This window comes from Paroedura picta, chromosome 10, assembly GCF_049243985.1.
Source record: "Paroedura picta isolate Pp20150507F chromosome 10, Ppicta_v3.0, whole genome shotgun sequence".
NCBI lineage: Eukaryota > Metazoa > Chordata > Lepidosauria > Squamata > Gekkonidae > Paroedura > Paroedura picta.
The window spans coordinates 81,656,319-81,681,731 of NC_135378.1; the positions used below are offsets into that span (position 1 = coordinate 81,656,319).

General features: G+C 45.8%; 1 protein-coding gene and 1 long non-coding RNA gene across 6 annotated transcripts; one reads left to right on the plus strand and one right to left on the minus strand.

The window, feature by feature from the left end:
* Positions 1–1,467: 1,467 nt before the first annotated feature.
* FAM47E (family with sequence similarity 47 member E) lies at positions 1,468–22,774 on the minus strand. Of its 5 annotated transcripts, none has more exons than XM_077301130.1 (8): positions 22,569–22,774; positions 20,165–20,549; positions 19,593–19,744; positions 18,752–18,905; positions 14,903–15,082; positions 12,260–12,406; positions 10,200–10,277; positions 1,468–1,655 (listed from the first exon to the last, which is right to left on the minus strand). In XM_077301130.1, the coding sequence occupies exons 1-8, from the start codon at positions 22,604–22,606 to the stop codon at positions 1,578–1,580; spliced, it is 1,212 nt and encodes a 403-aa protein (XP_077157245.1). In that variant the 5' UTR covers positions 22,607–22,774; the 3' UTR covers positions 1,468–1,577. The 5 variants fall into 5 exon arrangements, with proteins under 5 accessions (XP_077157245.1, XP_077157244.1, XP_077157243.1 ...); XM_077301129.1 differs by having other exon boundaries at positions 12,242–12,406; XM_077301128.1 differs by lacking the exon at positions 1,468–1,655 and adding an exon at positions 4,512–4,744 and having other exon boundaries at positions 12,242–12,406; positions 22,590–22,774.
* LOC143819457 (uncharacterized) lies at positions 4,418–10,997 on the plus strand. The gene is made up of 3 exons (XR_013224980.1): positions 4,418–4,591; positions 8,392–8,659; positions 10,339–10,997. It is a non-coding gene; the product is annotated as an uncharacterized LOC143819457 (long non-coding RNA).
* Positions 22,775–25,413: the final 2,639 nt, after the last annotated feature.

Genomic DNA, 25,413 nt, shown 5'->3' on the forward strand with positions numbered 1-25,413 from the left:
AGCAGCTGCATTAGCTGCTGATTGAGTTCTGGGTGAAGTTCAAATGTTGGTTTTGACCTTTGCCTTAGGTGGTCTGGTTCCTGCATACCTAACAGACTGTCTGTCTGAGTATGGTCCCCAAAGAACGTTGCATTCCACCACTTCCAATCTGTTGGTGATCTCTGGCCCCAAAGAATCATAGAGTTGGAAGGGATCTCCAGGGCCATCTAGTCATCCCCCTGCAGAATGCAGAAAAGGGCTACAACAGCCAAGCACCTACATAGTCCCTTCTGTCTACCCACTTACAATCTGCCCAAATTCACAGAACTCTTTGATTCTATGATTTGCCATCGCCTGCCTCTGCACAGCAGCCCTGACTTTCTGGCTGGTCTCCCATCCAAGTTCTAACCAGGTCTGACCCTGCTTAGCTTCCAAGATCTGACAAGGTCAGGCTAGACTGCCACAGTGTAAAATATCAGTTTCCTCTTAATTTCACATTCATTTCAATCTAGATTTAACATAATGTTTCATTCTGTAATACTGTAACTGAGATTCCTTCATTATTATTTTGACATCGAGTCTTATTGTAGCTTCCAATTAGAGTCATACCACCGTAGAGGGCAAGAACCTATGAGGCAGGTGGGGCTGAGAAAGCTATGAGAGAACTGGGCCTGGCCCAAGGTCACCCAGCAAGCTTCATGTGGAGGAGTGGAGAATCAAACTCAGGTCTCCAGATTAGAATTCACCACTACACCACACTGGCTGGTGTTGAGGCACCAAGCCAGAATTATTCAGGTTATTCAAATCCAGGGATGCTGTCTTCAGGAAGTATGTTACGACTACTTCTTACATAACATTTGGACCTATACCCTCCCAAAGAGGGGAAATGATGTAATAGAACAGCAATATCCCAGTCCTTAATCTGGGTTTTGCCTCTGTCTTTCCATTTCCTTGCCTATCTGAGGAAACACTTTTCTCCTTATGCCCCCCACAAGGGTCTTCCCTCTGTGGGTGCCAAGCTGCTGTGGGTCCCTATGGAGGTTCACCTGGCCACGACCTGTTGGAATGAGCTCCCGGAGAGCTGAGAGCCCTGTCGGAGCTTTCACAGGGACTGCAAGATGGAGCGCTTCCGCCAGGTCTTTGGGTGAGGCCAGGGTCTAAGATCAGCTGGCCTCTCCATGGGATCAGGTCCCCGCACGTACACTGTGCAGCCCACTTGGGGTCGCTGTGGGGGGGTGGGGGGGTGAGAGAGTTGTTTTACACCAATTTTGTTGCTGCTGTTAGGGGGGTATGGCTTTTAAGGGGTTATGGGGTTTTATTGTTTTGTCATCCGCCATGAGTCTTTTGAGAAGTGGCGGGATAGAAGTCCAGTAATGAATGAATTAATAATGTTATTTTCAGTACAATTAAGCCTTCTTAAACATCTGTCTAAAAAGCGATATTAGCGATTTCTGTTGAAGAGAAGGGGGGGAAATATGACACAGTCTTAGTGATCTCACCAGTAGGTGCAAAATTATGGTTTTAATAAATAAGTCCTGTTGACTAGATCCAGTATTAAGAGAATGAGGAAGACGCCGTTCTAAAGTCAGAAAGCCACCTTATGGGAAAGCAAAGGAAGGTCTCTCCGCATTTCCTGTCCTTTCACCGTGACCTGCAGGCAGCATCTGCAGAAGAAACTGAAATAGAGAAACAAATGTTAAACCACCATAATGAATGTAGCTACTCTTGATTTCAATGCCATTTGCTTGTATATAACGGCCCTGATCTGCCTACATTGCTTGCTCAGGTGGGGTTGCATGCAGAGAATCTAGGTAGAAAAATAGGGATCACGCCAATCATCCGTTCAGTGGAAATGGGGGTGGGGGAGCTAAATCTACTATCTCTCTGCCTCAGATGGCTTGCTTGCCCTGGGATTCCTTAGGTTCTGGGCCATATAACCCCAGAAGTTGGATAAGATAAATGGAAGTGATTCTCTTTGCTTACACAGTTCTAAACCCACCTATGGATACAGAAGCCAATTCCTCCATTCCCTGTGGTTGTTCATTAGATCAGAAAAAATCTGTTTAGGATCATTGACTTGTTGGGGAAGTATAGAAGAATTAGAAGAGAATAAGAGGAATTAGAATTAGAATTAGAAGAAGACTTGGTTTTCATATCCACTTTTCTCTACCCTAAGGAGTCTCCAAGTGGCTTATAATTGTTTCCCCTTCCTCTTCCCTCAACAGGCACCTAATGAGATAGGTGGGGCTGAGAGAGCTCTGAGGGAATGGTGATTGGCCCAAGGTCACTCAGCAGGCTTTGGGTGTCTCAGAGCATGGTACAATCTCTTTCCTGTCCCCAAAACAGGCACCTTGTGAGGTAGATGGGGCTGAGAGAGTTTGGAGGGAACTGGCCCAAAGTCATCTAGAAGGCCTCATGTGTCTCAAAATGACTTATAATCACCTTTCCCTTTCTCACCTCACAACAGGCACCTTGAGAGGTTAGGCAGGATGGAGACAGTTCAGAGGAAAAGGGGACTAGCCCAAGATCACCCAGCAAGCTTCATGTGCAGAACCGGGGAATCAAACTCTCCAGATTAGAGTCTCAACCACTACACTCTCAACCACAACACCATGTTGGCTCTTGTGTTGGTTTTAACTCATAAAGCCTATGCCAACATTTCTTGTGGAATTTTTAAAAACGACTATTGTAAGCTACCTTGAACCATGAGGAAAAGTAACACGTTTTAATAAGCAAACAAATAACAATACAAGGCCACCAGCCCTTTTCGCACTTTAGGAGAAACCATGATCTAGCTTCTACATACCAATCAGAACGAGGCATGCTAGCTCCTCACAGATGGTTCTTATCCAATGGAATCCCTTTTCCAAAGTGTATGCAGTGTATGCACCTCCCAGTGTATGCAAGTTATCCAGCCAAAGTTAAGTATATTTTAACTTGTAAGCATACACCGGTGCTTACCTTTCTCCTATTGAAATCAGTGGGACTCATAGGGAATAGGAGTAAACTGTCATCCATATGTTGGTGATACTTTTAGAGAATTTGGAGACCATAATGGACTGAATGCAGGCCAATAAACTAAAGACTTGAGGTGCTATTGGTTGCATTTAGCTGAGCAGATGTGGCTGTTTAGATCCACACTGCAAGAACTTTGACGCTTGACTACTGTAACACACTACTCATGGGTCTGCTCTTGAAGATACCTTAGAAGTTCCAGCTGTGGTTTGATTCGAGCTGTGGAAGGTATATACCTATTGTACCAATCCTGCACTTGCTGCAATTAGTTATCAGGTTGAATTTGAGATGCTGGTAACTATCTACAAGCCCCATAACTACTTGGGACCCACTTCTTGATGTATTTCACTGCAGCAGTTTTGTTCATCTGAAAAGCTTTCTGAAGATTCCACCCCACAAAGGAGAGACTGGCAGCTGTCCATCCTCAAAAGTTACCTCTGGATCCCACTGGTCGGAATGGCCTGTCTGATGAGATCGGGGAAGTCCCTCACTCCGATCACTTGGCAGAATATGTAAAATGTGTTAAAAACCACATTTTTATAACAGGTGGCAAAGTTTTGCATCTGCCAGGTACAGGAAAATGTCACTTCTGCATCCCTTGTGAATATTACGCTGAATTGCTCACCAGTTTTTCCGCTCATCTCTGTTACATTATTTATAGATATTATACTGTTATATTGCATGGATTGTACTGTGTTGTAGTCCATCGTCCTCAAATTTTGTAATCCAGTTTTATTTACTGCCAGGTGTATGTTTTCTATTGTTTTTATTGAACTGTTTTAAATTGTGTAATCCTCTGGGTTGTATGGGATTTTTTTACTGGTTATGCTTTGATTATTGGTAGTCTTGGTGCTTATACCTCCCCTTATTTGTTTATCTATCTTATGTTTAAAGATCACCTTGAGACTCAAGGCAGCGTAAATAGTGTAAGTCAAACGCAATCAAAAAGACAGGACATCCAGCAGCAGAAGAGTTGGTTTTTATACCCTGCAAGTGGCATACAATTGCCTTCCCTTCCTCTCCCCTGTGAGAGAGCTTCTGACAGGACTGCTCTGTGAGAATAGCACTATCATGACTGTGACTAGCCTGAAGTCATTCAGCTGGCTGCATGCAGAGGAGCAGGGAATCAAACCCGGCTCGCCAGATTAGAAGCCGCTGCTCTTAACCACTACACCATGCTGGCTCTCTAAGCAATGTAATTGTTTTTATTTATTTATTATTATATTTATATAATAATATATAATTGGATTAAGATGTAGAAATTAAAGCCAAGTAAAATGGGGACACTTTATGACGACTTTATGAAGCATTCTATAAAGCATGTAAATAATCTCTGATATCCTTTAAGTGTATATGAAGAGGATAATTTTGCTTGAATGGAAAAAGTGTTATAATATGACATTTTCTCCAGATGCAACCTGATGTGGCCAAGTCCAGGCTAAACTTTACCAGTGGAAAAACAAAGACACTGCAAAGAGATGGGAGCGAAGGAGAACAAGGTTACGGAGACACCACACTTATCTGAGAAAGCCTTAAAGTTTATTTGCTCTGTCATTTGTTAAGGAGAAGGGAGGGAGTTCTTCTCTTCAAACTTTAGGTAAGGAAACCACATGGTCTTGAACTCTGTTTTTTTGTCATCAAGTAGCTTCCTCTGGGACTCCTCTAAATCCAGATTCCACTTTACTTCGGTCTTCTTTATTGAGGTTCTTCTTTGACTGTCAACAATTGTGGCCTTGGAATCATCCTTGCCCTATCATGTATAAACGCGCGTTAATATTGTCACAGGGAGAGGAAGTGGGAAGGCCAAGGTGTGTCTCCAGTAGCAAACATGATGCTTTCACACTACAATCTTAAGGAGAGAGTCATCCCCTTCTAAATCTGTTGACTCTGACCTGGATGGCCGAGGTTATCCCAATCTCATCAGCTCTCAGAAACTAAGCAGATACGGCCCTGGTTAGTACTTGGATGCCCCCAACAAGGAAGTCCAGGGAATGGCACACCACTTGTGTTCCTCTCTTGATTTGAAAACCACATGAGGGGTCACCATAAGTTGGCTGGGTCTTGACGGCATTTTCCACTACCACCAAGTCAAAGGCTTTAGAAGGGCGTAACTCTGCTCAGGGATACGATCTGTGCCATCTCTCTCAGCTGCAAGCCGTAATGCCAAACGTGCGCATCATCTTCCAACTTGGAGAAGATGAGTCTGGGCATGAAACGGATTTTAAACTGAGTCTCTGCTCCGCTGCCCTAATCCAGTGAAGGAGATCCAGACATGTAAACAAGCTTCTGACCCCCTGAGGGCTTGGATCAGAAATCTTGAGCATACAAATGGGATGCACACACTGCATTGCTTTTGAGGGGTTGGGCACTACGATGTGCATTCCCATTCACAGTCTGGTGCAACCACACAAGCTAAAGTACTTTTGCCCTGAGCTGCTAAAGCTGGATGGGGGAGCCCATCATCTCTGGGAGGAATCCTTGACAACTGTCTTCTCAACTATAGGGTGGCTCATCTGCCACACTGGTCCAGGGTCAAGAACTTATTTGGGTGGGGAGGGAGAATACTAATTGGTTAAATGTAACTCTGGGGATCTCCTGGAATTATAACTGATCTCTAGATCAGGGGTAGTCAACCTGTGGTCCTCCAGATGTCCATGGACTACAATTCTCATGAGCCCCTGCCAGCGTTTGCTGGCAGGGGCTCATGGGAATTGTAGTCCATGGACATCTGGAGGACCACAGGTTGACTACCCCTGGATCTAGATGACAGAGACTGGTTCCCTGGAGAAAATGGCTACTTTGGATGGTGGACTCGGTGGCATTATGCCAGCCTTAATTATTTACTGTTGAGAACCCCTTGAAACATTCTTCAGGTTTCAGGAAACTCCAGAATATGGTTGGGAAGCAGAGCTGTGGACACGCCCACCTGGGGCCCCTCCCCTTCCCACTCCCTCCAGGCCCATCAATGGCCACCTTGGGAGGGGGGGGGGAGTTCAGCATTACCATATATGGTCATTTCACCCAAAAAAACGTTTAATGGTTAAATATATATATATATATATATATATATATATATATATATACACACACACACACAAAATTAAGTAGCTCCCACTCGTTCAGGAAACTCTTCTAGGGCCATCAGGAAAATCCAGGATTAGACAAAACTCTGGTTGAGAAACCCTGCATTATACCCTGCTGAGGTCCCTTCCCTTCTTAGATCCTGCCTTACCTGGCACAACCCCTAAATCTCAAGGAATTTGCCATGCCAGACTTGGGAAATTTACATGCTGCTTTTCAGCACAACATGTGGACTGGGAGTAAACAGAAGCAGCCAGGGCTAGCTTTATTATTGGGTGCCCACAGGCCATGATTTTGATGTTTATGCTGGAACAGCAGTAGATGAAAGGGAAGCTTGTTTCCTAAACTGTTTGGCCTCTATGCAGAGAAGAAAGCAACTGTATACTTTGCTTTTATGCAAAACTGCATAGCTGTGCTCGTTGTTTAAAGAGGTTCTGGGCCTTTAACGGCGGCTTAAGCAGCCAGAATGAGTGCTAGAACCCCGTAGCAACAAGGGGTGAGATGATACATCATGTCAAATTCCATTGTTCTTTTGGCAAAAACACAGTTGCTAGGATTACAATTTGAAGGGGGGAGCAAAATGCAGGTTTTAAATTTCTGCCATTTAAAGCTCACAGCTGGTGGGTGGACCCCATTTAAAACTGACAGCTGATGGGCGAGCCTGCCAAGCGGTGAGGTTTAAATGTCTGGCAGCTAGTTTAGCAGTCCATTTCACTTCCCCTTGTTTACAAGAGAGAGGGACAGAATGGGATTGGTATTGCTGAATATCTGTTCCACTTAATGTTTCTGGAAAGGCCTTGGAGGAGGAGCATGTCTCATGGCTTAAGTGCCACTCAGTGCTTAACACCCACTCAAGGCAGCCCCTGACTGCCTCTTCCTCCAACCGGCTTGCCTGTCTGTCCAGAGGCCAGCTAATTGCCTTCGTCCCCCATCCCTGACCACCCCCTCCTCCTTCTACTTGGCTCTGAGGCTCAGAGGCTGCAGGTCCCTACCCCAGGAGAGCTCCCCCTGCTGGTGCGGTCCCTAACAGCTGCCTGCAGCCTCTCCAGGTCCTGGGGGGAAGGAGAAGCTGTCCGCAGAGTTCTTCCACACCCCCCCAATCTAGTGCCCATTGGATTCCTGAATCCAATGGGCTTTGTCCCTAGTCCCTGAATAAAAGCCAGGAAAATTTGGCTTTTATTGGTATCAGCTGAACAGGTAACTGAGACAGATTCTCTGATCTGTGTTCGGCATAAAAACTGTTCCTTGGTGCTTCTTTATCCTCCCAATATTGCTCACTTTCACGATGGTTTCATATCCTTAATTGCTTTATTTATTAAATTCCAATGTGATCATAGCAAAGATTTATAATAAACTATGATAACAGTAATTAATACAATGTAACACAATACACATAACACAATACAAATTATACAATATAAAAATAAATAATACAGTACAACACAAATCAAATACAGCATACAGTATTATACAAATAAATTAAAACATACAATAGAAAACAAAGTGAAATACAATACAAAATGTATAGCACCTCGCAAACTACCTGATAGCCGCACCATAAATGCATAAAGATGAGAACTAAACCTAAGGCATCCTAAGATTCTTAATTCAGACATGAATGCAGGAAGCTGCTTTATACTGAATCAGAACCTTCATCTATCTATCTATCACGGTCAGTATCTTCTACTCAAACTGGCAGCAGCTCTCCCGGGTCTCAGCCAGAGGTTCTTCGCACCACCAACTGTTTGGTCCTTTTTAGCCAGAGATGCTGGGGATTGAACATGAGACCACCTTTGTGCAAAGCAGATGCTCTGCCTCTGAGCAAGGATGCCCAGTTTTCAGCTGTTCTCTCAAAAGCCAGCAGAGAGAGTAACGGTTAACTCTTCGTAAGCACGGCATTTCCGGCTGAGGCGACCATTGCTGAGAGAGCTGTAGAACTTCTTGCAAACGTCTGTTCCTTGGATGAAGGTTGTTTTCATGATGCACAATGAGAGTGCTTGTCTCAGTATTGTTTGTTTGTTTATTTACTTATGGGATTTATAATCCATCCTATCTTTGGGAACTCACGGCTTGTGCGTGTGAAGTGCCAGCAAGTCAGTGTTGACTTACAGCGACCCCTTGAGTTAATCAACTATTGTTCACAGCCCTGCTCATGTCTTGCAAATTGAGGGCCATGGCTTCCTTGGGGTCAACCCATCTCATGCTGGGTCTTCTTTTTGTGCTGTTGCCTTCAACTTTTCCTAGTGTTATTGTCTTTTCCAGTGAGTGGCCAGGACATGATTAGTGCTCACCACCAGCCTGTCACTTCGTCCACAGGGAGAGGGGCTCCCATTCTGTCCTGTGGAGCAATTCACGTCTTATATGGCTTCTGTCTAGTCCAGAGCTTACACAAAATGTCCATAATTCACTGGGAATTCAAGAGAAGAGATCTCATCGGTGTGCTGCTGGTGTCCTGAAGACTAGTGGACCAGGGTTGTTTGTATGTCTGGACATTTGAGAACAGGCACTCCTTCAGCTGAGCAGGACCCAAGTCATGTAGAGCTTCTAAGTTCAAAGAAACCCTTTGAACTGGGCCTGGATTCAGGTAAATAATCTAGATTTTATTTTTTTTATTTATCATTTAAATGTATAGGCTGCCCCTCTTGAGCCTGTCATCTTGGGGCATTATGAGAAAATATATATCGTAACAAGACCATTAAAACATGTACATAGTTTAAAATTACTAACTCACTAAAAACAAACGTGACGTGCCTACAGAGCTTTTGCTTATTGTTTCGCCGTAATGTGGAGATTTAGGAGGAGATCCCACCCAGTTGGGGAGGCCAATGAGATGCTCTGATCTTCTAGGCACACTGGGTCAAGAGGTACGATAACTTAGACCTGCTTCATTTAAAATTATGGCCAGTGTATTTTTTTGGCCAGTTGCCGTTTCCAAATCAAACAAGTATAGAACCGTGGATTCCTCAATGTGAACTCAGAAGAAAAAAGGAAATCACGAGGCACAATGATATAGTAGCCTTCTCTATGTTTATAAGTGAAAAGGTTATAACATAAAGTTTAAATGGTCAAACATAAAGAGTCAACCAAAACGGGATCCTAGGTTAAGTGACCCACTTTCTGTTTTATCTTCATCAGTGGTTGCTCTTCCAATATACTGTCATAGTAGTAGTTGCAGTATCACATTGGCAAAATGCTCATAATCATCCGGGGATTTCACAAAGTGCCCCATGCATATGATGAAATATGATGAAATATCTTTCAATCAGTGTAGTGAATGTAAATGTAAATATAAAATAAAATATAAATATAAAATAGAATCCTGGCTATAAAAGCTACAGTTACTCAGTGTTAGAAATGATTTGTGTTTAAAGATCACAATATGACAGAACTTTGCTACAGTGCAGGAGACTCTGTTGTGCCTATCATCCAAGAAATATTTAAATTAAAGACTCTCAGGGTAATGGGAGAAGCTTTCTAGAGGAGCGGCATTATTAGTGATTTCTTCTCTTCAACATATAGAGGGCAACTGAATAAAATGTGAGCAATTGTCTCTACTGCATCTACCAAGCAGAGACAATACCTTGACTGCATAGGGCACCATTTCTCAACTTTTTTACCATTAAGGGGTTCAAGGTAATTGTATTCCATGGACATCAGGAAAGCAAAATGGAAATGCAAAAAGAAAGTGGTAGGAAACAATATCCCAGGAGCATGGGATTCCCATACCAGCGAGAAGTTGATAGCCCTATCCCCCCCCCCCCATTGCTTGCTGTATACTTTTTTTTTGGATACTGCCAGGTTCATGCACCTGAGGCTCAGTTCCCTTTCTGAGCCAAGAAAGCTGAGAAGGTTGAGCAAGGTCATACAGCTTGTGACCCATCGAGCTTGATTCAGCTACCTGACCATGTGCAATGGCCCAGCAACAAGTTGATAACCCTTATCGGTTTGCTGTCTGCAAAACCAGACAGCTTGTCTATCTATCCTTCCACCCAGCTGATATCCCACCTTATCTCAGGGCAGCAAGCAAGGCAAAAACAAGTCCCGGACACATGACCCAGCTCTGCAACATTACCCTGAGTTGGGATCCCACATTGCACAGGCCTTTGGGCATGCAATTCACTCACCGCAGGCTTCCTGTAACCTTTCGATTCAAGGAATTCATCAAAGGCAAATATTCCATGGAGCGGCTTTGCTTCCTCATCCTGCAACAGATTTCATTATGATCACATACAGGACATATGAAAACATTTTTTCTTTTTGTAGATTCAGGTTCATCCAGATCTACTGCACCAAACAGCCACAGGTGTTTCCGGCCGATGCTCACCAAAACAACCAATTGGTTTCCTTTTCCATACACATTGAACAGTATGGTGGTGATACTGGATTTGCTGTTCCTATTGGCTTCAGAAAGTGACGAGCTGCTGCCATCTGAAGCTGGACGGGTGGAGGCCTGAGACAGGGCCTGCTCGGTCGTGGCACCAAAATTAATTCCCTCCCTAGGGAGATTCGTCTGTTTCCCCCTGTTTTTCATCAGTAGCTGAAGACTTTTTCTTTTTGTCGGGCATACAGACTCAGAAAGCACGGACTTCTTCTTCCATGGCACAAAACGAACACAGGGTAAAGAGGGGCACTGCTGTGCAAGAGCACACGATCCCTGGCCGGAACAAAATTCTGAGTCCACCACACAGCAACCCTGGAGGCTATTAGCTGTAAAGACTTCTCCGATGGCAAGGCTGCTCATGCACAGTCCCCAAGTGCCTCTGCACAGAAGACCCTTGAAGGACAACAGCTATGGGTAAGTGCAACCCTGTTATGCTCCTGCTGCTTCAGGCTGGGATGGCCAAAACTCGTCGTCAAGGGTGCTGTATACTGAAAGCAAGGTGGTGGTGCCATTCTAAGCATGAACAGATGAACTTTGTTGTTTCACGTAAACCGCCCTGAGTCCTCGGGGAGGGCGGTATGTAAATACAATATAAATAAAAATAAAATAAAAATAAAAACTACCACAGAGGTAGTGACAGAGGAAGTTCCGCACTCAGAGGGCTAGGGGAAAGCTATGGTGAGATGGCCCCATTTTGCAGAGGAAGTTGGCAATCTGTTATCTTGCTACTCAGACCCAGGAGCCAGACTAAGTTCGCTGAATTTTCCTGTCCTTTAATGTGACATTGGAATGGTGCTTCCTGGTACTTGCAGAGCTGAGCTAGAGAGCCTGTTGCTGGGGGAGGTCTAGCAATTGCTTCTTTTCTAACATTCCATAGTCTGGAAGGCTAGCAAACTGATGGGGTGGGGTGAATCCCACAAAAGAAAATCCCTAATAGACAGAGTTAGCTGATTTCCACAACTATATTCTTAATCTGCCTATAAAAACACTGCACTCCCTTGGGCAACAGAGTATCTTTCTTTAAAAAAAAACCCTATTTAACTATTATTGTAAACCATCTAGAACTTTGAAAAGCTAGACAAGCTATCGAAGTCTTCCTAAATAAATATCTGGGTACTGTCAAACTCAAAGATGCTTTTTAGCCTTTTCCTCACCACACAAGTGTCTCAGCCCTGAGGTCATTTTGGTTGCCCCTTGCCCCTTTTTCAGCCCTGCAGTATCCCTGCATTGGGGCGACTAGAAATGCATTCAGTTTTTCAAACATGGCTGCATCATAGATGCATAGAATTCTAGAGTTGGAAGGGTCACAGAGGCCATCTAGTCCAACTCCCTACTCAATGCAGGATCACCATAAAAGCATCCAGGATAAGTATCTTTCCAGCTGCTGCTTGAAGACTGCCAGTGAGGGGGAGCTCACCACTTCCTTCGGCAGCCTATTCCAGTGCTGAAGTACTCTGTAACATAGGCTTGTTTTGTTTTCAGTTCTTCTTCTAGTTATTCCTTGCATAGAGTTTGCCTTTTCTATCGCTACTGCATACTGACGCAACATTCTTGAACTATGAACCCCAATCTCAAGATCTCTCCCCCCCCCCACCGCCCCACAATCTGCACATGTTGAATAATGCATTATCCAATGTGTGTGGATTTTGGGTCTCCACCATTTAAGACCCCCCCCCCGCTCCGGAGGGCTTTTCAATCTCAAAAGAATCACACTGCATAAGTACTGAGCCATATGGAAGGGCGGTATAGAACTCAAATTAAATAAATAAATAAATCCATACATACTATTGCAGTTTTCTCTACCTTTTTGCCATACTTCCTGGTATTGAGGAAGTGCTGCAGAATGTCAGGAACTGCTTGTTTTTCCTTTCCTTTCTGTTTTTTCCATTTCTTGGGATTCAGGTACCAAGCCCCGTATCGTATCTTCTCCCACTTTGGTTCAGAAAGTGTCTGCCAAAAAAAAAAGGGGGGGATTATTCAATTTTGCTTTTTACACAAGATCCAGGCACTTCACAATGGTGCATTTTGCATTTATGCTTCTTCTTCTGACTGTGTCTAGTCCTACATGGCTTTGGACCCTCATCACCACAGGACCGCCCTTCTCCTGTGGTCCACCACACATTTGCTCATCTCAGCTGGGACTTCAGCAGATGCCACCCTGCAAATAGGCACAATTAACCATTGCCCATACACATACCTTTCTGTTGGGGCTCCCACCTTGTGGAACAACAGTACTAATACAAGGAAGAGAACTGAGCCAGCCCCATCTGCATATGGCGGTAAGGAACAAAGGAATTTTATGTTATTTTGCTGTTGCTGTAGCTAATTTATGGTGACCCCACAGGTTTTTCAAGGTGAGAGACAATCAGAGGTGGTTTGCCATGACCTTCCTCTGCATGGCAACATTGGAATACCTTATTGATTTTACTTATTTATTGCATTTCTATACCCCCCTCCCCATAAAGCTCAGGATGGTCTCCCATCCAAATACTGGCCAGGGCTGACCTTACTTAGCTCCTGAGATCTGACAAGATCAGGCTAGCTTAAGGTATCTAGCCCAGGGCTTTTTCTGGACTTTTTATCCCTGGTGACCCCAATTTAAAGAAACTTTTCTACTCGTTATTTGATTTCCATTTTGATATATAGCACTTTAAATTTTCCCTCTGCAATGTCTATGATTGATCTGTGATGACAGTACCTTTCCCCCGCAATATCCAGGGGTGAATAGAACTCGCTATATCTGAGAAAAGTGCTCCAAAAGCCCCAGTATTTCAAGTGTTGATGTCAGTGTTTTGCCGGATTCACTTTTTTCACCTGATTGTTCAGGGAGTCAATTCAAAGACTGCAGGAAAACTGGTTTCCGGTTGCCATTCCCTCACAAGATTTTTGCCCTCATTTTTTAAGTGCCTGTGCTTCAAAAGCCCACACTTCTATGTGATGATTTACATTTTGGATTGTCTTCCCCCCTCATTCTCCCCCCCCCCCCCCCCGCTTGCTCAGGAACAGCCTCATGCTCTTCCCTCTCCCTGCTTGCTTTGGCTGTAGAGTAAACAAAAGGAAGGAAATAAACTCCTCTCCAGCCTTGTGCTTCATGTGTCCACCGCTCCCCTCCCCACTCTTAGCTTCCCCGATCACGAGGGAAGGAGAAAGCAGGCAGACAATTAAGTGTAGAAGGCAACGTGTGTTTCAGTTCGGGAAAAAGGAAGGCAGAAGATCTGGGTTCAGATTGATCTGAATTCAGCAGGATCAACAACGGAAAAAACCAAGTGAGTGCATAACCAGCCCAGGTCTACATATGGAGAAAGAAGCTGTATCCCTTGTGGATGCAGTGCTATAAATGGCCAGCAAGTGGCAGTCTAATGACATTGTTCTGTGAGCAAACACCACCAAAGGGAATTCCAGTGCTGCTTTCCACACATTGGCTAATACACTTTCAGTGATTTTCAGTGATCATTAGTGATTGCAAACCATCTCTGAAGCTCATGGAAAGTGCAATAACTAGAGGGTTCGACTAGATGGCCTATATGGCCCCTTCCAACTCTATGATTCTATCCAACATGTGTGAGAGCACCAGCATTCTGAAAGATAATAATCTAAAAGTTATATTGTGCTATGTCGTCTTGTGTCTCTTTCATTTAAAAAAAATTACCATAAGCAGCCTCAAAAGTATGCACTTCTGAGCAGAGAAAGAGAGGAAGGAATGGTTTAAGGATTCATGGAGCCTGTAGCACCAGAGCAAGTTTAAGGACTTTTGGGGGTCCTAGCAGAGTACTATTGTGGCAGGGGCAGCCAGACTGGAGGCAGAGGGCCTCCCCACGGTGGTAAGGAATGTCACTCTGAGTGTCCTTAAAGAGAGGAGGAGGAGGAGGAGGTTCTTATATGCAGCTTTTCTCTACTTGCAAGAGTCTCAAAGTGGTTTACAATTACCTTCCCTTTCCTCTCCCCACAACAGACACCCTGTGAGGGAGGTGAGTCTGAGAAAGCCCTGAGATTACTGAAGAAGAAGAAGAGTTGGTTCATATATGCTACTTTTCTCTCCCCAAAGGAGTCTTAAAGCAGCTTATATTCAGTAATATGTAATAACTGACTGGTACAGTTGAAGAAATCCTCAGCCTTCACACATATCTCATTTGGTGGAGGCCAAATGGAAGAACGTTGATCATATTTCAAACAGGATATCTACTACAGCACACATCAGAGAGAGAAAAGGGGGGTGGATTCAATTTTGCTTCGATACCAAGAGTTTTCAGTGGTACATTGTGAAAGGAAAAGGCTAAAGAAACAGAATTGAACAGGCTTTCACATGCTCTTGTTAAAAGGTGTGCAAAGCTTTTCCAGAAAGGCCTCCATGAGAGACCTCAGAGGGTCACTAGACATGAATACATGAACACACAAAACTGCTGTATAGTGAATCAGCGAATCGTGTGGCTGCTTCGGCATGCTTACCGTGGTGGACCTCTTGTAAGTTGCCTGGGACGGAGGCCTCCCCAGGCACAGCTTCAGTTCGGCCGGCACATGGTACAGCTCCACAATTTTAATGGGCGTTGACGACGTGGCTTTGGTTTCATACCGGGTGTTGAAGAGTTTCATGAGGGTGGCTTCATCAATGTTATACCGTTCACCTCCCTGGAAACAGAAGCCGAAAGGATGCTGTAAGGAGGATGCTGCCCAAAACTATCAGGGGATGATGTTTCCTGGGAGCTAGCAAAAAACTGCATATTTAGGAGGGGAGGGAAGGAGGAGGACCAGTTCCAATATGGGTGAAGATAACCGTAAACTGATGGGAAATGGTGCTGTTTTCACATCGGTTATTTCCTCTGGATGCAGCATTGTTGAAAAGTGATTTTTCCCTGCTGCCCTGTAACACTAGGGTTGACAGATCAGGGTTGGGAAATCTCCAGAGTTTAGGGAGGGGAAGGGCCTCGGTGGATAGACTCCACTCTCCAAAGCAGCCATTTTCTCCAGGGGAACTGATCTCTCTGGTTTAACTCTGATCTGGTTTGATACCCCATTCCTCCACATGCACCCGCTCGTTAAGGAAAGAGAGGAGCAACCTCATGCTGCACTAGGCTTCTCCACCGGCAGTCAAAAGAGGAGAAATAAAACATGCCAGCTGGACCTCTGCCCTTCCCCCTCTCAGCTTCTGCAATGAAGTGCAGAACACTTTCTGTTTCAAGTCAGGGGAAAGCAATGAGGAAGATCCGGGTGCAAAACAATCTTGATTCAGCAGGATTGACAATGGAATACACAAAGTAAGTGCAGAATCAGGCTTGGTATCGGGAATGTTGCTGGATTCTACTTGTATTTGACAAATAGATCCTCGGTAGTTTCTGAAGGGCAACTGGATTCAGGGATTGTTGTTCTACTGCATACCAGCACTGATACCCTCCACTGCCATGTGGAATCCTGCTTGATCAAAAACCAAAGCAGAAATAAAAACAAGAGTCTTTCCCTGCATTTTCTAACCCATCTTCTAGGATTTGCTGAAGGCAAAGCATTTGTCACACCCACTCCCTTAATGACTGTTCTGTAGTTGGACCTGGAGATCCCACAGAATTACAGCTCATCTCCAGACTACACAGATCTGTTCTCCTGGAGGAGAAACGTTGGTTCTTATATGCTGCTTTTCTCTACCCAAAGGAGTCTCAAAATGGCTTACTATCCCCTTCCCTTTCCTCTCCCCACAACAGACAACCTGTGAATTAGGTGGGGCTGAGAGAGCTCTGACAACTGCTCTGGGAGAACAGCTGCATCAGGACTGGGACTAGCCCAAGGTCACCTAGCTGGCTGCATGTAAAGGAGTGGGGAATCAAACCTGGCTCGCCACCGCTCGTAACCACTACACCAAGCTGGCCGTCCTGTAGAAAAGGAATGCTCTGTAGGGAAGACGCTATGGCATTGTACCCCACTGAGGTCCCGGACTCCAAATCCCCAGGAAGTTTTTAACCTGGCAACCGGACCCCACATTCCCTGCTGGTGTTTAGGGGGCACTTGGCAACTCTCACCCTGCCTAGCATTTGGATGGGGGACCATCAAGGAAGCCCAGGGTTGCTACACCGAGGTAGGCAATGGCAAACAACCCTGGAATGCCTCTTTCTCTGAATGCTCCCTGGGGTCACCATGTGAATCACACTGCAGCCTTTCCGCCGATGATGAATCAACCAGGCCTTTGAAGAAGGGCTGTCTCGGTTCCCTTTTCCCACCCCAGCCACCAGAAGCGAAGCATCTGGGTCAGAGTCCACAATACGAGCATGCGCCTCCTGCTAGCCTGACCACAACGTGCCTTGTCACATGACAACAGAGGGAACTAAAAATAAGCGCCGCATTACAAAGGAGGCAGGCTGGGGTCAGCGGGTCAGCGACATCCGGACATGCGCTTTGGGAGGTCAAAGGCAGCAGAGACTCCGTGCGAAGGGCTGGAGGGAATGAGGACAGACAGTGAGGGGACTTGCCACTCTGACTTCTGCATCAGGAAGCTGGAGAGAAAACTTGGAAGAGGACCAAAGGGGGAGAGAAGCCCCTCGTCCCTGAAAAAAGAGATGCAGAGTGATGGCGGGTGGGCAGAACTCATTCTGAGAGGGCTATTTATTTATTTATCATATGGTGATCCGGGGGTTTTCTGGCAGCCAGGCAAGGGATGTTTGGAGGTGGTTTGCCGTAGCTGTCTCCATATCACGACCTCTAGTGTTCCTCGGGGAACTACCAAATCCTTGGAGGTCTCCCATCCAAAGACTATCCAGGGATAGTCTGATGCTGTTCAGTTGAGTATTCCACTGAATAGGCCCTGGCCCAGACTGGGGCCAGTGTGATCCCATATTAGCAACCTGATGTCCCTTGGCTAACGTGGGGTGGTTTGGGGGGGGGGGTTAGTGGGGTTAGTTAGCCTGTTGCCCAACATTAATAGTACGGATTGGTTTAAATGGTTTTATTGTAATTTTATTGTATGGGTTTTATTGTAATTTTAATCTTGTAAACTGCCGTGAGCCTAAGGGAACGGCGGTCTAAAAGTTTAATAATAATAAAAAATAATAATCTCCTTGGGGCTGGGGACCCCGACCAGATTTCGATCTCCGGATCCTAAGGCTCTTGGGGGAACATATGGGGAGAGCATTATATCCCTCCCTTTATTTAATTTATTTAGATATACTAGCTTCAAAGCCCATTCCTAAGAACGGGCCTTGAAAGGGTCCCCTCCCCTGGCCCCTTGCCAGGCAGCTTAAGGTGGCTTTCGGCTGCAGCTTGCAGCCGGATCAAGTGGGGTGGGCAGGAGCTGGGCAGCTCGTTAGCAGGGCCAACAGAGCTCCTTAGCAGCTAGTCAGCTCCTTAGCAGTCCTTAGCAAGCAGTCAGCAGGCCAGGAAGCCCTCATCAGCAGGCCCAGCCTAGAAGGCCAAGAGGCCCTCGTTAGGCCCTCCACCACAATCCTTTGCCCAGGGCCTCTCCCCTTACCTGTTGCTGGCTCCAGGCAGTGAGGCGTCTGAGTGCAAAGAGGCTAGAGTCCAGGGATGGAGGGCAGGAGCTGCAGGGGCAGGGCCAATCAGGGCAAAGCTGGCCACACCCTGATTGGCCCTATTTCAACTTGGACAGCCGGACACGTCCCACCCCCTAGGCTGTTTCATAAATATGTAGAGGAACCACAATGGATGAGGATTTACATACCACCCTCCCCAAAGGCTCAGGGTGGTTTACAGGAAACAGGAAAAAGATACAGATAACATATGGTAACAACAGGTGATAACAACAGTAACATTATAACAATTAACATGATAATAACAATAACATGAGAGAATAACGGAACTGCAAAGAGCCTCAGCTCAAGTCTTACTGAGACAAACCTTTCTTAAACCCTGCCCTCCCTTGGCTCCATCCCTCTCCCCAGGTCTCCAGGTTTTTCCCAAACCGGAGCTGGTAACCCTTCTGCACAAGGGTTTGGTGTAGTGGTTAGGAGAGCCAGTTTGGTGTAGTGGTTAGGAGTGTGGACTTCTAATCTGGCATGCCAGGTTCAATTCTGCACTCTCCCACATGCAACCAGCTGGGTGACCTTGGGCTCGCCACAGCACTGATAAAGCTGTTCTGACCAAGCAGTGATATCAGGGCTCTCTCAGCCTCACCCACCCCACAGGGTGTCTGTTGTGGGGAGAGGAAAGGGAAGGCGACTGTAAGCCGCTTTGAGCCTCCTTCAGGTAGGGAAAAGCGGCATATAAGAACCAACTCCTCTTCTTCTTCTTCTACAAGCATAGTGGGATGAGTTGGTGTGAGCTGGGTGGTTCACGCTGAAATGAAGACAACCTGCTTACCAAATCGTTGACCCAGTCACAGAAGTCTTTGGTGATCTGCTTTATGTTCTCATCCAAAGGAGGGACATAGCCTATTCTAGAGGCTTCTTCTCTGGCAGCCAACTCTTTGTTAGTAAGCAACATGTAAGGATTCCTGGTTTTGGGCTTCCAGAACCTGCAATACACAACCGTCAAACACCTTTGACTCTTTCGGACGCCTGTGATGGCGGACCTTGGATCTGGCTGGCCTGGAGTTGTCAGATCTCGTCAACTCTCGGGACCTAAGAAGGATCGGCTGTTTTCATCTCCTGCCTTGAAAATGCTAACCACAGGACTGCGGTTCCGTACAGGATCGCAAAGGCCCCTCAAAGGTACCATGGCTTGGGGGGGGGGGTTTCCAAAATGGCAGCTGGGGAGAGCCCTCCAACCCCGTGCCTGCCGTTTCCAGCTCTAAGCAAAGATAAAGAGGTTTTAAACAATATCATCATTAATAATAATTTAGATTAAAACATAACATCATCTAGTTTCCCATAACTAATTACATAGCTGATGAGGGGGCGTGGGGTTCTAGAATTTACAGAGCAGATCTTCCCTCCCTCCAGTACTTCTTGATGGTTATTTGCACTAATTGATTTGTCCTTATTTGTACAGGGTGACCCACCCCTTCCCAAAGTGTCCAATGGTAGGCCTAGAGGAGGTGGGAAGGGGAGGGCCCCCAGCCATTTAAACCTTTGCTGGCCTAGGCTCCTCTAACTTCCTGTGAGCATGATAGAGAGCTGTGGCCAGCTGACATCACTTCCTGGTACGGTAGGGAAGCAGGCGTTGATATTACAGCATATTGTTCACTTATCCCAGGACTCACTGGTCAGCGGAGCTAAGCCTCCTTTCTGGTTTTAATCCCTCTTCCACCATATCCGGAAGATTCGGCAGAGTCGCTTTGGATCTGGGATGCACTCGTAAGGATCTGCTCTTGTGCATCTCGGGGTCCAGAAGCCTCACGATGTCGCGAAAAATCTAAAGGTAAAACAAAGATCGAAAGCTGCATCTCAAAATGTTGTGCCCAACAATTTTGCAGCACGACCTACTCCTTTGCTAACTAATTATTCATTTGTACAGAATTCCTTTCATGAAACCCTGCTCTACTCTACTGGACTACTTATATATTGGTTATACGTATTTTTATAAATCTCTTGTAGGCCACCCCAAGCTGACTAGTCACGAGGGAATGGTATAAAATGCCCAAATAAATAACGTACATAAAAATACTTCAAACCAATATGGCTACCCTCTGAAAGAGTCTCCCCTGGCTTTCTTGGTGATGCTTTGGTGAAATAACTGGGTAGGGAATGGGAAATTCAAGGTCAATCTGAAGAAACAGAAACGCAAACACAACCCTTATGTTTACAGGCAGAAATCTGGGCTGTTTGTTTTTACCTCTGGTGACACACTTTCCTCCAGATGAGAATAAAGTGCTAATGGGTGTTCAGCCAAGCAGCGCTCGGCCTGTGCAATATAATCTCTTCTGGTTTTCTGAGAGGCGCTGAGCTTGGAGAAACTAATGTCCTTTCTGCCGTGGGGTTCCCAGAGTTTATATGGCATCATCTGCGAAGGGTCCATATTTTGGGAACGCAGAATGACTGGGACAGGACCCTTTTTGCCGTGGATGATGATGTGGTCCGAAGGCAGAGGGCAGCCATTCCTGAAGTCATCCAGGCCACTTTTTAAAAATCGCCAACGCTGGGTGTTGAGGGCATCCGAATACCTCTCTTTTTTACAGCTGTATTCTCGAAAGCACTTCGAGGACAGTTTCTCCTTATACCTGAAAGAAGAGACTCACAGTTAGTCCTTGAAACAAGGGCTTTAAACTCTCCGGGAAGTCCTCTGCCTCCATAGCGTTCCGCTACCCTGAAACAAGCCACGTTAATACAGTGGAAAATTGCACGCTGCTAATAGCATTCTTGAGAGACTTAGAAGTGACTTAGTAGAATTGTATGCAGTTACCCTGGTCTAAAGCCCATGAAAATCAATTTGCTTAAACTGCAGGAACTCTGCACACAACAGCACTAATAGTCTTTTAGTACAGAGTGGTAACATAGGGAAAACATGTATAATCTATCCTTGGGCATTTCAGTGTTCCGCAGGGCCTGCAAAACGGAGCTCTTCCGCCAGGCCTATGGTTGAGGCTGGGGATAGTGAGGAAGATCTGTGTGTGTGTGTGTGTGGGGGGCTGGTGTGCGCAGCAGTCAATTGTCATCTTGACCCTCTTTCTGCCCCTTAGAGTTTAGGGATGGGGGGGGAGGAGGTTGGGAGTTTTATTGCCATCATGTTCTGTGCTTATTGTAATCTGTTGTCTGTTTTAATGGGGTTTTACCGGGGTTTTTATAGGAGATTCGTAACCTGCCACAAGCTGGTTTCGAGAGCGCCGGGCAATAAATTGAATAATAATGATAATGATATTGATAATGATTTGGGCTTGAGTCCAACCCTGCCCACATAGCAAAGTATGGCAGATAATGGCTGGTTGATAAGGGTACAGGGTTAATCAAGAGTGTGCAATTAACCAAGAGCATGTTATTTAACAGGAGCCCCAGGTGATTTTCCTTCCTTAAACAGTGATGTGCTTAATCTGGGCGACCTCTGCTAGCACAGTAAGTAAGGCAGTACGGTTGCACACCCTGATTTAAGAATAGGTTAAAGGTTTATTAAAGAATTACCATACTTGATAGTGCAGAGGAAAGACTGCATGCCTAACTAAGAGAGAGAGAGTGGCCTCTGAGAACGGTGAGAGAGAGAGAGAGAGGCTTCTGAGAACGGTGGCTTCTGAGAAGAAGCAGGAAATGGCCCCTGAAAGTAGCATTCTGGAGACAGACAAAGAATGACGCTTAACAGGAGAAAAGGCCCTAACCTCACTATCCTATCTGTCTTCTTGCTGTTCCCTGCAGGGTCTTCTTCTCTTCTTCTTCTTTGTACACCAAACATTGTCTATTCCAACAAGATCCAGGTTGGGAAGCTCCTAGAGTGGTTCTCAACCTTGGGGTCCCAACCCTAATTGGGGTCTCGGCGTGACGGCGGTTGAGAACCACTGTCCTAGAGGTTTAGGGATGGAGTCTGGGAAGGCCAGGGACCTCAGTGGGGTACAATGCCATAGAGTCCACCCACCAACGCATACTTTTTCTCCATGGGAACTGAGCTCTGTGATATGAAAATGAGATGTGATTCCAGGGGGATCCCCAGGTCCCACCTGGAGGCTGGCATCCCTACTAACTCGGTAAATTCTCTGTTCTGATAAGATGGATCGTAGTTTCACCGGTGCTAGGGATGCCATTCTCCAGGTGGGACCTGAGGTTCCTCCAAGTTTACAGCTCGTCTCCAGGCAACAGAGATCAGTTCCCCTAGAGAAAATGGCAGCGTTGAAGGGTAAACTTCCTTCAAGTAGAGAAAAACGGCATATAAGAACCAACTCTTCGTCTTCAGTAATCTCAGGGCTCTCTCAGCCTCACCCACCTCACAGGGTGTCTGTTGTGGGGAAAGGGAAGGTGATTGTAAGCCGCTTTGAGATTCCTTCAGGTAGAGAAAAGAGGCATCTAAGAACCAATTCTTTCTTCTTCTTCTTCTTCTTCTTCTTCTTCTTCTTCTTCTTCTTCTTCTTCTTCTTCTTCACTTCCAGAGAAACCCATAGAGTTTCTGGTGAGTCCTAGAGCAACACGATGCCCCTTCCATCCCCCCCTGCCCCAGAACCCACCCATGGCACTGCCCTCAGATCTTCCATCAGTGACCAAACACAGTTCGGCACCCCTGCGTGAAGCAACCGTCATGCTGCAAACCTCGCCGGACGAACCATTTTGTCCCCCTCACCCACCACGGTGCAGGGCTCATCTTGACAACGGTGAGGTCTGAACCTCTCTTGATGTAACTTGGCTCACTTGCTCCTCCGACTAAGAAAGCCCGCCGGCGGGATGGCTGCACAGTTTCTTGTTTGCAGCTGACTAGTTCAAGTCAGCCATTCATTCGTCCTCACACTGGGACTTTTCTGGTTGCTAGGAGACGGTGGCCAAGCCATGGCAACGGTTGGTGGGAGGTACTGCTACACAGGCTTTTGGCCTGCTCAAATCTGGACAAGAGCTGGGGATGACAACTTCCCAGAAGACCCTTGCAGGATTAAAGCTCCGCTCCGGACAGCAGAAATGGATCCCCCCTTGATAAAAGAGATCACTGTCCTCTCCAAGCTCCATCCCAAAATCTCCAGGTGTTTCCCCCAACCTGGATCTGGCAACCATCCCTTCCACTGGTGGCCAAGGAGGATAACCCCAGCTTCAGAAGAAATTAACTTGTTCCCCCAATTTGTTCTCTGCGAGTTTGATGTTGAACACACCCTGGATATTTATATATTTGGAGATTTATTATTAGCCACCCAATGAGGACCCAAAGCAGTTTAGGTCACTTAGGGGTGTGGAATCCAAGTGGGGAAATTTCCGGAGATTTCAGGGATGGAGATTGGGGCCGGCTGGCTTGCGGTGAGGGATATCCGCTGGGTATAACCCCTTAGAGTTCACCCTCCAAAGCAGCCCCTTGTCCCATGAGAAATGTTGATTATTTGATTTCGCAATTTGAGTGTTTCATTCCAGCTACTACTATGCAAAATATTTAATATACGAAATGGGTTTGTAGTTATCCTGCTGCCCGCTTATTTAAAATATAGCGTGATTATACAAATACATTGCTGCCTTACTAGGCCCCCATTAACTGGAACATTATCACTTGTAAAATACTCACAAGGAGGCCTGGACATTCTGGGTTGCTAATACTGAAAGTATGTCCTTTTTTTCTGGGGCAGGAAGGAAAGGCTTTTCCCCAGGATTGCCCTGCCAGGATTCCTCCCCCCACCCGCATTTTTCTTACTACTTCAAAATTGCTTTGAAAAAAATACAAAACTTGAAGACAACCCCTGGAGAACAACAGACCAGAAAAGGGTACTGTCTGTAAGTGGGAGAGCAGGGGACCAATTAAGTTAAGACGCTGAGCCACATTCAAAACAAAAACTGGTGTGGAAAAGCTTTGGTTGTAGAAGTTGCGTTTTTCAAGAAATGTTGTGGTGTTCTGAAGCCACCAGAATTCCATTGATGGCAACTGATCGCATCGAAAACAGAGCCAGCGGAGAGCTGGGAGTACGTTTGACAGCTATATATTTTCAATATAAACGCAAACTAATGTAAGCTAGTATTGTTGGTTTTTTTAATGTTTTGAATGTGTTCGTTTTTGAATGCTGTGATGTTTTAGGGGTGATGCTGTAAACCACTTGTGGGGCAGGGCAGTATAAAAGCCAAAACAGAAATAAAGTTAGACCTTGACCTGGACGGCCCAGGCAAGGCCAACCTCATCACATTTTGGAAGGTAAGCAGGTTCGGTCCTAGTTGGTACTTGCATGGAAGACCACCAAGGAAGTCCAGGGTCACAACACAGAGACAGGTAATGGCAGACTATGGCTGTGTGCCTTTTGCCTTGAAAACCCTATAGTTTCACCATAGGTCAGCTGTGATTTGATGGAGCTTTCCATCACCACTTTCGACTAAATCCTAAAACAGGGGTAGTCAACCTGTGGTCCTCCAGATGTTCATGGGCTACAATTCCCATGAGCCCCTGCCAGCAAACGCTGGCAGGGGCTCATGGGAATTGTAGTTCATGAACATCTGGAGGACCATAGGTTGACTACGCCTGTCCTAAAACATTCTATTAAACCCCTTCCATGAAATCTTAATAACATCCCACACCTGAGCAGGAGTCTATTGGTTTAGGATTATTCCCAGAATCTTGAGGGCTCTAGTACGACGGAGAGGACCAAAGTTGTGTGGCTTTTTCATTTGAAATCCCAATAATTGTTTTGGATCTGACCCACTGGTGTGATTCAGCCGATTGCCTCTTTTCATATCTGACAAAGTGCCAGAGGTTCAACCGGGTGACCATTTCATAACCAATGGAACGTCAGAGAAATCTTGTGGACTCTCTGCAAAACTGTTCAGATAATTTGTCAGGCTCCTCCGAAAACTCTTTCACGGTCAAGAGCAAACCATTTTAGCAGCACTTAGGATTCTTCAGAATGAGCCTCTTGTGGCGCAGAGTGGTAAGGCAGCCGTCTGAAAGCTTTGCCCATGAGGCTGGGAGTTCAATCCCAGCAGCCGGCTCAAGGTTGACTCAGCCTTCCATCCTTCCGAGGTCGGTAAAATGAGTACCCAGCTTGCTGGGGGGTAAATGGTAATGACTGGGGAAGGCACTGGCAAACCACCCCGTATTGAGTCTGCCATGAAAACGCTAGAGGGCGTCACCCCAAGGGTCACACATGACCTGGTGCTTGCACAGGGGATACCTTTACCTTTACCTTTTTTAGGATTCTTCAAGTAGCACCATTCGTATGCAAGAATGAGGGACCGGCCAGGTTGAACTGGAAACATGATCTCTTAATGCATTTGAGGAGAGAATTACTTTCACATGTGTCCTTTCTCCATCTTAATGTGTTCCCCACGCCTTTCATCAAGGCAACTCAATAACTTGTTTTGCTCAGACCTGAAATATGCAAAAGACAATGTTAATTAATTTGTCTTCTGCTATCGCTTTCCAAGACACATGTGTCATAGTCTAATGCAGTGGTTCTCAACCTTCCTAATGCCGTGACCTTTTAATACAGTTCC